We start from the raw sequence: 12,372 nt of genomic DNA on the forward strand, positions 1-12,372 counted from the left end.
GGAGCTGCCTGCTACTGTCTGAGAAGCCAGAGTTGGGAGGAAGGAAGACAAAGCTTGCATGGAGGAGAGGAGGAGGATGTGGAGGCATTGACCAGGAAAAAGTAGAGAAGAAGAAGGCAAAGAGTTGTTGTGTGCTTGTTGTGCTTATTGTACTGTGGCTGTGGAGTGGGAAAAACTTAGAGAGGAACAGTTTCCCACAATAAACACTCTTTTCTGCTTTTATACTTGTGTCTGAGCCTTCATATCAGGTGTTTGGGGAGTTGGTGTACCCCATAGTGGCCACAACATAAAATGTGAAGGCACCTTATATAGCCATTATGTCTGTCTTGTTGTTCACGTTAAACAACTAGGCTCCCTGTTGACCAATTTCTTTGGAATTTGGTACATTAATTCTCTATGGAAATTGGTTGGGAGAGTTTAGTTTTCATTGAGATATCTCAAATATGTTGTACTGTAAAACTGTTTGAAAAATTCAAAAATTCACACTTAGAAAGTACTGACAAATTTTGGAAATCATCTTCTGAAAACTGCAGCCTCAGTTACTCATTAGTTCCATATTCATTATAAGAGAATTTATTTCAACTTGTATATTATCCTTTTTTAAAGATCTCATAGCAGATCCTCAGAGGAAAACATGTCCCTAATCCAAATTATTAGCCTGGAACTTTGCATAATATCACTGTTTGATAAATGCAGGTAGACTTCAACATATACTTTAAGTCTCTATTGATCAGTACTTCTAAAAAAATAATGTTTATTATAATTGAACTACAATTATCCGGGGACACTCCATAACCAATAACTAACAACAGTACATCAATCGATACAAATCACTTTATTTGGAATCTGATATCTAATAATTCTATTTTAGCCACCACAAACCTATTTGGGCCCAGTTTTTAACTGCATGATACTGTAAAATTCAATTTAAAAACATGAATTTTATGTACTCTACTATCACTGTATGTATTCACTATCTTCTATTATTATTGTACGGTGGCTCTGAAGGGCAAAGCGCAAAAACAAATTCAACAACAAACCAAATGAAAAAACAAAATAAAAAAACACAATGAAATTAATTAATATATGAAAACATGAAGTTAACAATAAAAAGTGAGGGCATAAACTTAGCAAATAGTGAGAGCGTAACATTTACAATTTAATTACAGAGCATGAAATTAACAAAAAGTGAGAGCGTGAAATTAACCAAAAGAAAGAGTGTGAAATGAACAAAAACGACAGCATGAAATATACGTTAAGAAGCTGCAGCATGAAATCAACAAAAACTGAAAACGGAAGTGGTTGCAGCATGAAATCAACATTAAGAGGCCGCAGCATGAAATCAACAGCCTTAAGAAGCCGCAGCATGAAATCAACAGCCTTAAGAAGCCGCAGCATGAAATCAACAAAAACTGAAAACGGAAGTGAACTTCACAACGGAAACAGCATTTTGAAAACGGAAATGTCCACACCGGAAATGAGACTTTCAAAACGAAATCTCTGCATGCGTGTTAGAAGAGAAATCTGTGCAACGATATCTTCAACTGATCAAATTTAAAGGTGAAATGCAGAATATTCTGTATATTTTAAACCTATATTTTATACTGTATACATGCAGTGTGACGACTGCAAGGGTCTGTAAACGTTTATCTCCTGAGCATTGAACATGTTAAGTGCGGGAAAGTCCGCTTCAGTGAAGGGTGTTGATAGTTGGTTGTAATAATTGCCCAGATTTCATAAGAAACGACGAACATATACTGGTTGTTCTTGTTAAATATAATCCCTTTACAACTACAGTTTTTGTGACTTCCTGGTAATTAAAAACGAAAACGTTGTCTTGGGAAACTGAGCAAAAAGTTTAACATCTTCACAAACTTTTAAAATAAAAATGTCAAACTTGAACTAGATAACTGCGGCTACTCCCTGTCGTGTCGGCTTCTTCTTACTCCTCGCGAAGTGTTATTAATAACATATTTTCTTATCAGAAAGTTTTGAGTGCGAAAACGCGCATGGATTTCTTTCTCTTTATTTGGTTGTGGTCCCATTTGGTGGGTCGATGGTGCAAACACATGTGGTATTGCGGACGCGGGGGGCATGGACGGGGCAGTAGGTGGGTTTGCGTCCCCAACGAGGGTTTACCATTCATTTTACTGTTTTGTTACAAATACTGCACTTCTTCCTGTAACAAACGTTCTCATTCTCCAAAGGCAGACAATGTTTTGTCCCTATTGTGGCAGTCAGCTGGGCACGGGCGCTGCGCCAGCTTTTTGTTCCACCTGTGGGCGATCACTTGCCTTTCTGCCGTCAGGTGACCAATCGTCCGCGGCGTTGGGAGGACCACCAACAGGTAATATGTCTCTTGCATTTTACTGTTTTCTCTTACCCTGCAATTAGCATGACATGATCATACAAAAATATGGTAAGTGACAAACTGACGCATAAGCGTAAATGTAATTTATTTTTTATTTTAGTCAGTGGGAATGAACACACACTTTTGGTCACCGATTGGATTACGCAGTACTTCTACGCAGGATACAAATATGAGGTCATTCTAGATTTTTTGAAAATTTATCACGGAATAAGTATGTGTTTAAGAAGTTTGAAAATGCGCCTGAAAGAACTGGGATTATCAAAACGTAGGAATTACTCCAATATAAGTCAAGTGCGTGAGGCCATGGAGATCGAGATACAAGGGCCGGGTCAGCTTCTTGGATATAGAATGATGCATCAGGTGTTACTGCAGAAATATAAACTGCGCGTGAGGCGACGTGATGTCATGAATTTGTTGTCTGAAATTAATCCGTCTGCAACTTCAGCTAGGAGGACAAGGAGATTTGTCCGAAGAGTGTACCACTCACTGGGTCCAAACTACGTTTGGCATGTAGATGGATATGATAAATTAAAGCCTTACGGCATAGCAATAAGCGGGTGCATCGATGGCTTTTCAAGAAAGATTTTATGGCTTTCATGCGGACCAACGAATAATAACCCAGCAGTAATTGCAACAAATTATGTGCTTTGTGTAGCAAAACTTGGGATTGTACCAATGAGACTGAGGACGGATTGCGGAACAGAAAACACCTTGATAGCAGCAATGCAGTGCACGTTGCGCTCTCAAGGAAACGACCACTTTGCTGGTGCAGCTAGTCATGTTTATGGTACTTCTGTAATGAATCAGAGAATAGAATCCTGGTGGGCACATTTCAGAAAGCAACGGTAAGAATATTTGTGTATATATTTTGGTATAGTAAGTGCAGTCGTAACTTACTTAATAACTGCAAAATGTTTATGAATAATGTTAAAAAAACAGCTTGCCCCCTGCATCATAGACTTGATTTATTTTAAATGTGTAACTGCGTGCAGTTTTCCAGTCCATAACCTTTTCAGTGATATATTTTACTGATTGCCCTTCACTGAAAGCTTTATTACTTCAGTAAACAAAACAATTTAAAAACGCAATTAAAAATGCATCCAAAGCTATATTTAAGTAGCTCTTGCATTTCGTTTCATTCAGGTCACAGTTCTGGATGGAAGTCCTGGTGGATCTGAAAGATTCTGGCAATTTCAGTGGTAGCCACCAGCATAAATGTTTGCTGCGCTTTGCTTTTCTTGAATTGATGCAAAAGGATTTGAATGAATTTAAAGACCTCTGGAACCAACACAGAATTAGACCCTCAAGGATGTCAGCTTGTCCTTCTGGAATTCCCAGTGAGATTTTTAGCCTACCACATAGGTATGAATAAATGGATATATGTAAAGTCGACAGTTTCAATTCCATTTAGAATAATTAGAAAATATAAAAAAAATATCTTGCCAGGACTAAGTTTTCTTTGTTTTAATCATCAGTAAAAGTAAAGAGCTAAGTTTGTAAGGGAAGAGTTACAGATTTTAAAATTGTATGATTCATTTTAAGAATGTTCTCAAGTTTCGACTACACAGTACTCAATTAATTGTATAGACTTCTGAATATATTCTTTTTTTCTTCTTTTAAACATATTACTTATTTGTCTAGATTCCAATCAAGAAACTTTGGATACGTTGTTTCAGAAGAGAAGCTTCGTCAACTGGCAACACAATGCAAGGAAATTTGCAATTGTGGAGATGAAACCATACAAGAATATTTAGATTTCATAAAGCAGCAGTACAATTTACAAACTCCACTCACATGGAGATCTGCTGTAGAATTATTTTTGAGGCTAAAAGAAATTTGTAATACCTGAATATTTTGTAGTATGTATCAATGTGGTTTGTTTTTTCTTGTGTATGTTGCGATGTAAAGTACTATTACTTCTCTCATTTATTTTAGCTAATATTGTAACACTTTATATTTAAATAAATATATTTTGGGTATTCTCTTTCCCGAGTGCATTTTTAGATCTTGCATAATTTAAATTAGTTATTCCAGCACCATCAAGCATGTACCAGAAACCACCTGTAGACAGGACTTGCAAATTGAAACACAAATTGAATTGATTTGAATTAACCTTCACAACCATGAAATTTAGTTGTTATGAATTTGTGTGTTCCAGCTGCAAATATAACAATAAAAAGGCAACAGTGACAAGCATTATTTAATCTTTCAACAGTAGATGCACCAATGGTGACAATATAACTTACAATATACAATAAACACATGATTAAAAACTAATATTTGTAGAATTTCATTTTCACTTTTTTCTCTATAGGTCGTTATTAAGTAAAAGCTGGGGGGCAACAACAGGTATTTCACCGGTTTTGACTGATCGGGAAAGAATGCACATAAAACAATGGTTTATAGTTTAAAATGACGCAACTTGTTTGTATCGTTCTGCTTTTAGGTATACTATCCTCCCTGCTACCCAAAAGATTTCATATTTTCTCATGGCTCCTTGTGGCCTTCTGCAGTCTGGCATATAGAATGACGTAATCATCACACATTACAAGTTTTACAGTCAAAGCAGTAGAGGTGCAGTCATTGTTGTACAAAGAGCAAATGGCTGGAGACAGAAAATGTCCCTGAGGCAATCCCATGTTTCTGAGCAGGGACACTTTTACATGTCTACCCTGTTCCACAGCCTAGAATCTGCTATCCTTAGAGTCAGAAATCAGAGATTTGTACAATTGTCCAAGTTTGCATTGGATACATTGTTTTGGAGAGGTTCAGCTACAATGATGTTAAATGATGTAATAAAATCCTTAAACAGGATTGTGAGCTATAAGTACCTTGGCAGTTTGAATAGTGTAAGAAGTAGTAAAATATTGTGTTTTCTTTTTTTTTTTACTGATGTACAATTAAAGGTTGACAGTAGTTAAACAATTAAATGTTTTTGTTTCTTGAACTTGTAAGTGTCAGGAAAGGTTAAACAGGATAGACTGTTTCTGTTCAAAAGTCGATTACCAAAATAATTATAATTGAACTGGAAATTGAAGTCAACCATCATATTTTATTTGAAAATGAACATTAATTTTACAAATGTTTGTTTAATAACAACAAGATCACTTCAATGGTACATCTCAGGAAGCAACATTAACAAGGTTCAAGTCAAACTATTTCAAAAGTATGGTTTAAAACATTACATAATATGAAATATAAAAAAAGCTCTTAGTATTACATTGTAAAATTTATATTTACACAAAATATGTATAAACATAAAACTTAGCAATTTCCTTTCTCTGAAAAATTAACATCATTAATAACATAATTGCAAACAAAATGTAACTGTGCACAACTGACCAAAATGAAATTACGTGAAAAATGACTGATGGAAGATCCTGGTTATTCGGTATTAAAGAAAAAATGTCCATGTTTGCAAAATGAACTCAAGCAACTTTAAATGTAAAATTAGCCAAAAACGTTCAAAACATAATAACTGACATAGCTAATAGTATAATTTTTGTGGAAAATGTAATGAAAGAGCAAGTTCAGGGCTGGCAAAAATATAAGATGATTGGTATTCTTTCATTAATTATATCAGAATTTAGTGTTGTCCAAATCCAGGTGAGTTTAAAATACCAAAATTCATATGATATTTGAATTTATCATATGTTTTATGTATGGGGATGCTTAAAGAATTGGTGCATGTTTGAGCAATGGGATATGGTGACTCATTATGCAAGAAATTAACTGTTGGCTTTGGATGGAAGCCGATTGGTGGGATTGAGGAAACACCAGTTGAGAACATGAGGATATCTTCCAAAGATGGTTCAGCAAATGATGTTTTACCTAAGAAAATATAAGCACATGTTAATATCAGTTGTTTCACATATTAAGTAACTCATTCACATTGCCCTCTTTTTCATAGCACCACATCATTGAACAAAGTTCTGGCCCACCCTAGTTGTTACATATTGATCACTCACACTATTTAACACAGTGAGATGATAAGTGTCTCTAAACAGCAGGCAGATAATTCATACAACAAAACAATTCATATAACATGTTTGTGCTTCTTAAATATGTAATCATTTTATTGGAATGCGTTATTAAAGTTTAAAACTTTGTGAAGTATGAAACCCAGAATGAATCTGTAGCACTGTTGTCCTTTGATGTTATTACTTCAAGCAGTTTCAACCAGTATTATACATTTTGTGCATAGCATAATGCATGATGTGCATCACATTTAATTTTGTTGCTAAATACACAAAAATGAATTGTACAGATAAGTATAACTATTTTATATGCATGTGTTTTGACCAAACTGTTTTTCCTTTTCCTCTTTCCTTAATATCTGGATTAATATCTTCAGATTCAGTAACACTATACTGTGCAACCCCAATGTCAGCAGCTTTGTTGCATTGTATAATTTATTCTTGCTGGTCCCATTCCTGATCACGTGGCATAGCAGCCCAAACCTATGATTAGGTGTCATACTGTACTGTATATAAAGCTTTGTAAACAATAGTCAGTGTTAATTAAAATATTACAGTAATATCTAATCAATCCAAAACACATAGTAAAAGTAATCTTTAAACATTAATGATAAATTGGAACCACCCTGAGAGATCCACACCCTTATTTCTTTGTTGGTTAAGAGATGTGACAACTTTAGTTTAATGTTGGTGAAATAAACAACCAATATAACAGGCATAAATTCATTAATTAATACAGTATATGCATAAATTGCTAGCCAGCTAAAAATGCCTATGAATTGTAAAAGTTAAAAAAGCAGAAATTGCTTAATTGGTTCATCTTAGTTGTGTGTTTATCAGAAGTAAATTATTGAACGCTGATTTGTACTCTAAACTTGTGGGCACACAGAATACAAACTCTCATCCTGTGGACAGAACCTTGTGTGTCTCCTGCTGCACTTACATTCAGTGTAGTTTTTTTCATAAATTGTGTAAGGTGAAAATCTACATGTACTATACACAATATTACATATTTCAGTAAGTATACTAAACAAATATTTTCTCCAATACTTGAATTCAGACCTTCAATATCTAACAAGTAGTCTGCCCAGTATGCAGCTATCCTCAGTTCCTCTTGTCTTCTGTTGCTACCAGGCTGGCTAAACTCAGCTTTAAAAAGATTCTCTATAATTTCAGCTGTTATTTTTTTCTCAGAAAAACAGAAGTATTTCATGAATCCTGATGGATTTTGTTTCATTGCTTCAAGAACATTTAGTGTGGCTAGTCCTTCTTTGAACCTGCAAACAACATATACAAATAAAGATTAGGTTATTATTAGGTTTTTATATACAGCACTTATTTCATACTCTGAATATTACAAGGTGAGTGTCATTAGAAAACAATAAATAAAATGCATTTACCAAGAGACTGAGTTGACAATATAGACCAGGCAATGTAAAACCACCTTTAATGCCCAAGGAAGGACATACTCAAGAGAGGATATTTCATTACTGTGATGTACTGTACATCATGTTAAGAAAGGTGGTCAGTGTCTGTCATCCTTACTGCATATAGTGTTATGACTATATAAGATGTTATGGATAGCTTAGCAGCTTAGGGAATGCAGAAGCCCTGATGATATGATACATTTGCCAAATGTAACCTGGACAAACAGGATGATACCAGAAGACCAAAGATATAGTTCACATAAACAAATATATTAAATCCTGAACACAATGCAAGATAAATCATCAACCCACTCCTCCCTAATATGAATGGGATTAGGCAGGTTTGAGAATGTAATGCATGTCACATTATGATCTCGGTGAAGCATAAAAGCGTTGCCCAAAAACACGGACCACATACTAATATGACCATCAACACACACCTGTATATTGTGATGTCAACTTCTGAGGATATGTTTCCATAAGATCTGCAGCACTGTTTGCTAGAACCTCAGGAGTACAGATGCAAACATTTCTTGGTTTTAGTGCATTTCTCACAGAAACTATAATGTGTCACTTTTTGCCATTTTCTGAGGAGCACTCACAATGAGATATTGTTTCCAAAATCTTTGACATGTCAACAGAAGTAATTGCTATGAACATACAGATCTACAATGTAAATACACTGTTGCAATGAAAACCAACAAGTCTTTCTAGCACACATACACACTGATAATAAAACAAGCATTTGGACTTCCCTTTAGCTTTGCTATGTTTGCTGCTAAAACAGGGTTTACTATTTTTTTTCTTTACATTTCCTGTGTTCAGAAATAATACATTATAGTGCAAATTAATATGTTAGTAGTACTATTTTTTATTACTTCAAATGAATGCCAGCACTATACAAACGATTAAGAAACAGTCACCATTTAAGGGTGACATTTTGGGGCAGTGGAAGAGCTGGTACACTCGCAGTAAGGAGACCTAGGTTTGTGTCCTGGGTCCTTCCTGCATGGAGTTTGCATGCTCTTCCCATCACTGATTGGGACTCCTCTGGGTGGTGCTCTGGTTTCTTCCCACTGTCTAAAGACATATAGGTTAGGTAATTGGTGACACTAAATTGGCTCTAGTGTGTGTTTGATGTGGTTAGTGTATGTGTGTGTGAGATTGCCCAGAAATGGACTGGCGCCCTGTCAACAGTTTGTTCCTGCTTATTGTCCTATTCTAGCTGGGATAGGCTTAAGCCCTCCTGTAACCCTCACCTGAATTAACCGGGTTAGAAAATGACATGATATATTCACCATTACCCTATATTCTTTGCTGCTGCTAGTTTATACAGTATATGACTAAAGTCATGTGGTATATTGTATGTGCCACATTCCTCAGCAATACATGAAAATTTGGATTAGCTATTAACTACTACTTAATTTCACTTTCATTACATTTATTCTGATGAAAATCATGGTGGCAACATGCTCAGCTAGACAAATGTCATTGAATCTTCAATATCTTTTGCCAAATCCTCCTGGGGAATTCTGAGACACTTCCATGCTGGTCAAGAGGCATAATCCCTCTAGTGTGTCATTTGTTCACTTCTAGTTTAATGTAAATGCTACTTCCTCATCTTGGTAACTTTTAGAATTTATAAATAAAGCATTTATTACAGCTTACCTTTGAATACAAGCAGCATTTCTGGTGAAAAAATACCACTTCAGATAATCTTCCACAATTTTGTCTTTATCAGAAAGCTCCCTGATAACATGGCAAAGACATCCCGCTATCATAAGCATTGTAGCATGCACCTCCACTATACTCCTAAGACATTCCACTGAGGACGATGACTTGATCTAATTCATTTCAAAGTTATAATAAAATGTAACATTAATAGCAGTCAGTCACAAAGAAAAGAATGCATTTTTAAAATATGAAAAGTATATTAATTCAAAAGTTTGCAAACAAATTTATAGCACCTGCCCAAAAAGGAACCCAAGGGGTATTAAACCAACTTTTTTAATTACTTTAACATTTAGATTTATAGAAGCATATTTTGTTTGTTTAGTTGTTTTTACACATATTATGTATGGTTCTTTATATACATTATCTGTACACATTTTTTTTAAATCTAACTGCTTTGTAGAAACTGGAGGCATTATAAAAGTAATTTAGTAATAGCCACTACCAAAGGACATCAAATATTTGACATGTCCAGGGTTCCAAAACATTTAAAACAGAAAAATACTATTACAATATCTATCTTCAAATACACTGATGACAACAGGGATGCAAAGGAGATCCTATTTATTCCCCGGATTACCCCACAGCATTGACTACCTTGCGGTCTAGGAGACACAAATCTAAGTATGGTAGCCTAATGGAACACATATACACAGAGCATTTCAAATTAAAAAGGGTCTCATGTATTACATAACAATCTAATTTATTGTATTAAAATCAAATACATTACAAATAATATGTACTTATATATTTGCATGAAACATGCATAGACAAACAAAACAATGTTAGCACAGTGAAATAAATATCAGTTTAGTTTTCTCACAAACAATCCTAATTAATGAAGTATACAATTTTCAAAAAACACTAAAACATTCTGTGGAAGAAGCATTACTGTATTACTGTGCATTTAAGTCTTTAAAACTTAAAATGCAGATAAAGTCACGTAATACCTTTTGTAGCATCATCTGTATTTCTGGATCACAAACATCTTTTGTATCAGGGGAAAAGTTACCTTCACATAAAACATAGTTGAACAAGTTTTTCGAAAGGAACTGTGGCCCAGGACCACCATGAACCATGGACACAGCGATCATTCGCCCAATGATGAAATATTCATCATTATCAAATGCTAAAACAAAAACAAAGTGCAAAACCAGTCACCACATCCATTCAACTACCCATTGCTTAAATTAACTTATTTCAGCCATAGTTAATGCACATTATATAATGGCTACACTGGGCAAATGACAAGAAATCATACACGTACAAGATGTCAGTCCACTACAGGATGTGACAGCTCATAATACTCACCAGCACTGTCACAGGTCAAGTATTTTTCAGTTTCCCTTCCTTCAAATAGTGTTCTGTCTTTAAGATGTTGCATTAGGAGTTCTAAAAATTCTCGCTTGGGTCCTCCTGTGTCAATGCCACTCTCCATGTAGCCAGTATTATCACTGAATTTCACTAAAATGGTGTGTGCTGGATCAAAGGATGAACGCTTAAAACCACGTAGAGCTCCATCCCAAATGTCAGCTCTGTTTATATTGAACCGTGAGACTTTTTCAGACTTAATCTGCATAGCTAAATTTTCCAGGATGTCTTCCACACTAACTATTTTGTCATTAAAACTGTATGCAAAAATAAAAACAGGAGAAATAAAATTTACTTTTACAAATAACCAGTATAAGTCAACTACTGAGGAAAAAGTATATGAAAAAAGCAACAGCCACAATATCTGTAGGATATATAACAAGATTTTACTCATTGCTGACAGACTATAAAACACACACATTAATTTAAAAGATAACCATGAGTTGTTCTAAAGAACATATAAATGAAACAGATATTAAATCATTATTAAATAACAATAATTACCATATTAACTACATTTATTCAGACTGGAAGAGAAAGTGTTACCACAGAAACTTACCAATCAACATTGTGAGCAAATTCATCTTCTGATGAGCTACTAGTATCACTTTCAACTAGAATTGGAGCGTAAACCTCTGTATATGTTCTTGGAAAAAATAAGAAAGCAATTACATATTGAGATAGAAGGATCAATAGTAAAAGTGATGAATTTCAAAATGTTGCCTATAGACAAACTGGACGATCCCACCCATGAAATCTACTACGTTGTTCTTCTTATCTTATTGTATTTTTATATTGTAAGAAATTTTAAATAAATTACATTTATTATTACTTTGCCCATAAGTAACAATCTGGCTAATGTGCGACACTACTACATAAACTAATAAAATTCAAAAAAGGACATAGCAGCACTAGAAAAAGTCCAGAGAAGAGCGATTAGGCTGATTTAGGGCTACAGGGGATGAGTTATGAGGAAAGATTAAAAGAGCTGAGTCTTTACAGTTTAAGGAGAAGGAGATTAAGAGGAGACCTGACTGAAGAGTTTAAAATTATCAAGTGAATTAGTACAGTGGATCGAGACTGTTATTTTAAAATAAGTTCATCAAGAACACGGGGACACAGTTGGAAACTTGTTAAGGGTGAATTTCACACAAACATTAAGAAGTTTTTCTTTACAAAAAGAATCACAGACACTTGGAATAAACTACCAAGTAGTGTGGTAAACAGTTGGACTTTAGAGACTTTCAAAACTCGACTTGATGTGTTTTTAGAAGAGTTAAGTGGATAGGACCGGCGAGCTTTGTTGGGCTGAATGACCTGTTCTTGTCTAGAATCAATATGAAAACGTGATTATTTACATATATATTACATTTGTAAGAGTATCCTCTTATTTGAATGTTACATTTGAAGATGATTTGAGTCCTAAGGCATGCATTAAAGACATTACTAATTTTAAATTGCTTGGTTTGCAAATGTACTTTAAGTGGTATTCATC

At 34.6% G+C, this 12,372-nt stretch overlaps 3 protein-coding genes across 5 annotated transcripts; 1 reads left to right on the forward strand and 2 right to left on the reverse strand.

Moving 5' to 3' along the window:
- The first annotated feature begins 1,751 nt into the window (after positions 1-1,751).
- On the forward strand, positions 1,752-4,605 carry LOC120528585. Of its 3 annotated transcripts, XM_039752764.1 has the most exons (4): positions 1,752-2,347; positions 2,472-2,545; positions 3,515-3,733; positions 4,013-4,605. In XM_039752764.1, the coding sequence occupies exons 2-4, from the start codon at positions 2,481-2,483 to the stop codon at positions 4,218-4,220; spliced, it is 492 nt and encodes a 163-aa protein (XP_039608698.1). In that variant the 5' UTR covers positions 1,752-2,347; positions 2,472-2,480; the 3' UTR covers positions 4,221-4,605. The 3 variants fall into 3 exon arrangements, with proteins under 3 accessions (XP_039608698.1, XP_039608697.1, XP_039608696.1); XM_039752763.1 differs by having other exon boundaries at positions 1,752-2,545; XM_039752762.1 differs by lacking the exons at positions 3,515-3,733; positions 4,013-4,605 and having other exon boundaries at positions 2,472-3,433.
- Positions 4,606-5,708: 1,103 nt separating this feature from the next.
- Positions 5,709-9,531, reverse strand: LOC120528586 (G2/M phase-specific E3 ubiquitin-protein ligase-like). Its single transcript, XM_039752765.1, has 4 exons — positions 9,444-9,531; positions 8,216-8,282; positions 7,411-7,625; positions 5,709-6,202 (listed from the first exon to the last, which is right to left on the reverse strand). Exons 1-4 carry the CDS (start codon positions 9,460-9,462, stop codon positions 5,958-5,960), a joined length of 546 nt encoding a protein of 181 aa, XP_039608699.1. The 5' UTR covers positions 9,463-9,531; the 3' UTR covers positions 5,709-5,957.
- Positions 9,484-11,584, reverse strand: LOC120528728 (G2/M phase-specific E3 ubiquitin-protein ligase-like). The gene is made up of 5 exons (XM_039752881.1): positions 11,437-11,584; positions 10,818-11,134; positions 10,457-10,635; positions 9,533-9,619; positions 9,484-9,492 (listed from the first exon to the last, which is right to left on the reverse strand). The coding sequence occupies exons 2-5, from the start codon at positions 11,083-11,085 to the stop codon at positions 9,484-9,486; spliced, it is 543 nt and encodes a 180-aa protein (XP_039608815.1). The 5' UTR covers positions 11,086-11,134; positions 11,437-11,584.
- Positions 11,585-12,372: the final 788 nt, after the last annotated feature.

Source organism: Polypterus senegalus, chromosome 4 (genome assembly GCF_016835505.1).
Source record: "Polypterus senegalus isolate Bchr_013 chromosome 4, ASM1683550v1, whole genome shotgun sequence".
In the NCBI taxonomy this organism is placed as follows: Eukaryota; Metazoa; Chordata; class Cladistia; order Polypteriformes; family Polypteridae; genus Polypterus; species Polypterus senegalus.

What these genes read in the sequence shown, in the direction of transcription:
- LOC120528585 (XM_039752762.1), top strand. Translation starts at nt 2,095, where the DNA reads ATGGACGGGGCAGTAGGTGGGTTTGCGTCCCCAACGAGGGTTTACCAT. An exon ending in GTTGGGAGGACCACCAACAG is followed by an intron (nt 2,348 to 2,471) that starts GTAATATGTCTC and finishes TTTTTATTTTAG; the next exon opens with TCAGTGGGAATGAACACACA.
- LOC120528586 (XM_039752765.1), bottom strand. An exon ending in GTTGACATCACAATATACAG is followed by an intron (nt 7,626 to 8,215) that starts GTGTGTGTTGAT and finishes TGTTGTTTGCAG; the next exon opens with GTTCAAAGAAGGACTAGCCA. An exon ending in CTACTTGTTAGATATTGAAG is followed by an intron (nt 6,203 to 7,410) that starts GTCTGAATTCAA and finishes ATATTTTCTTAG; the next exon opens with GTAAAACATCATTTGCTGAA.
- LOC120528728 (XM_039752881.1), bottom strand. Translation starts at nt 11,085, where the DNA reads ATGCAGATTAAGTCTGAAAAAGTCTCACGGTTCAATATAAACAGAGCT. An exon ending in CTTGACCTGTGACAGTGCTG is followed by an intron (nt 10,636 to 10,817) that starts GTGAGTATTATG and finishes TTTTTGTTTTAG; the next exon opens with CATTTGATAATGATGAATAT. An exon ending in TACAGATGATGCTACAAAAG is followed by an intron (nt 9,620 to 10,456) that starts GTATTACGTGAC and finishes GAAATGAATTAG; the next exon opens with ATCAAGTCATCGTCCTCAGT.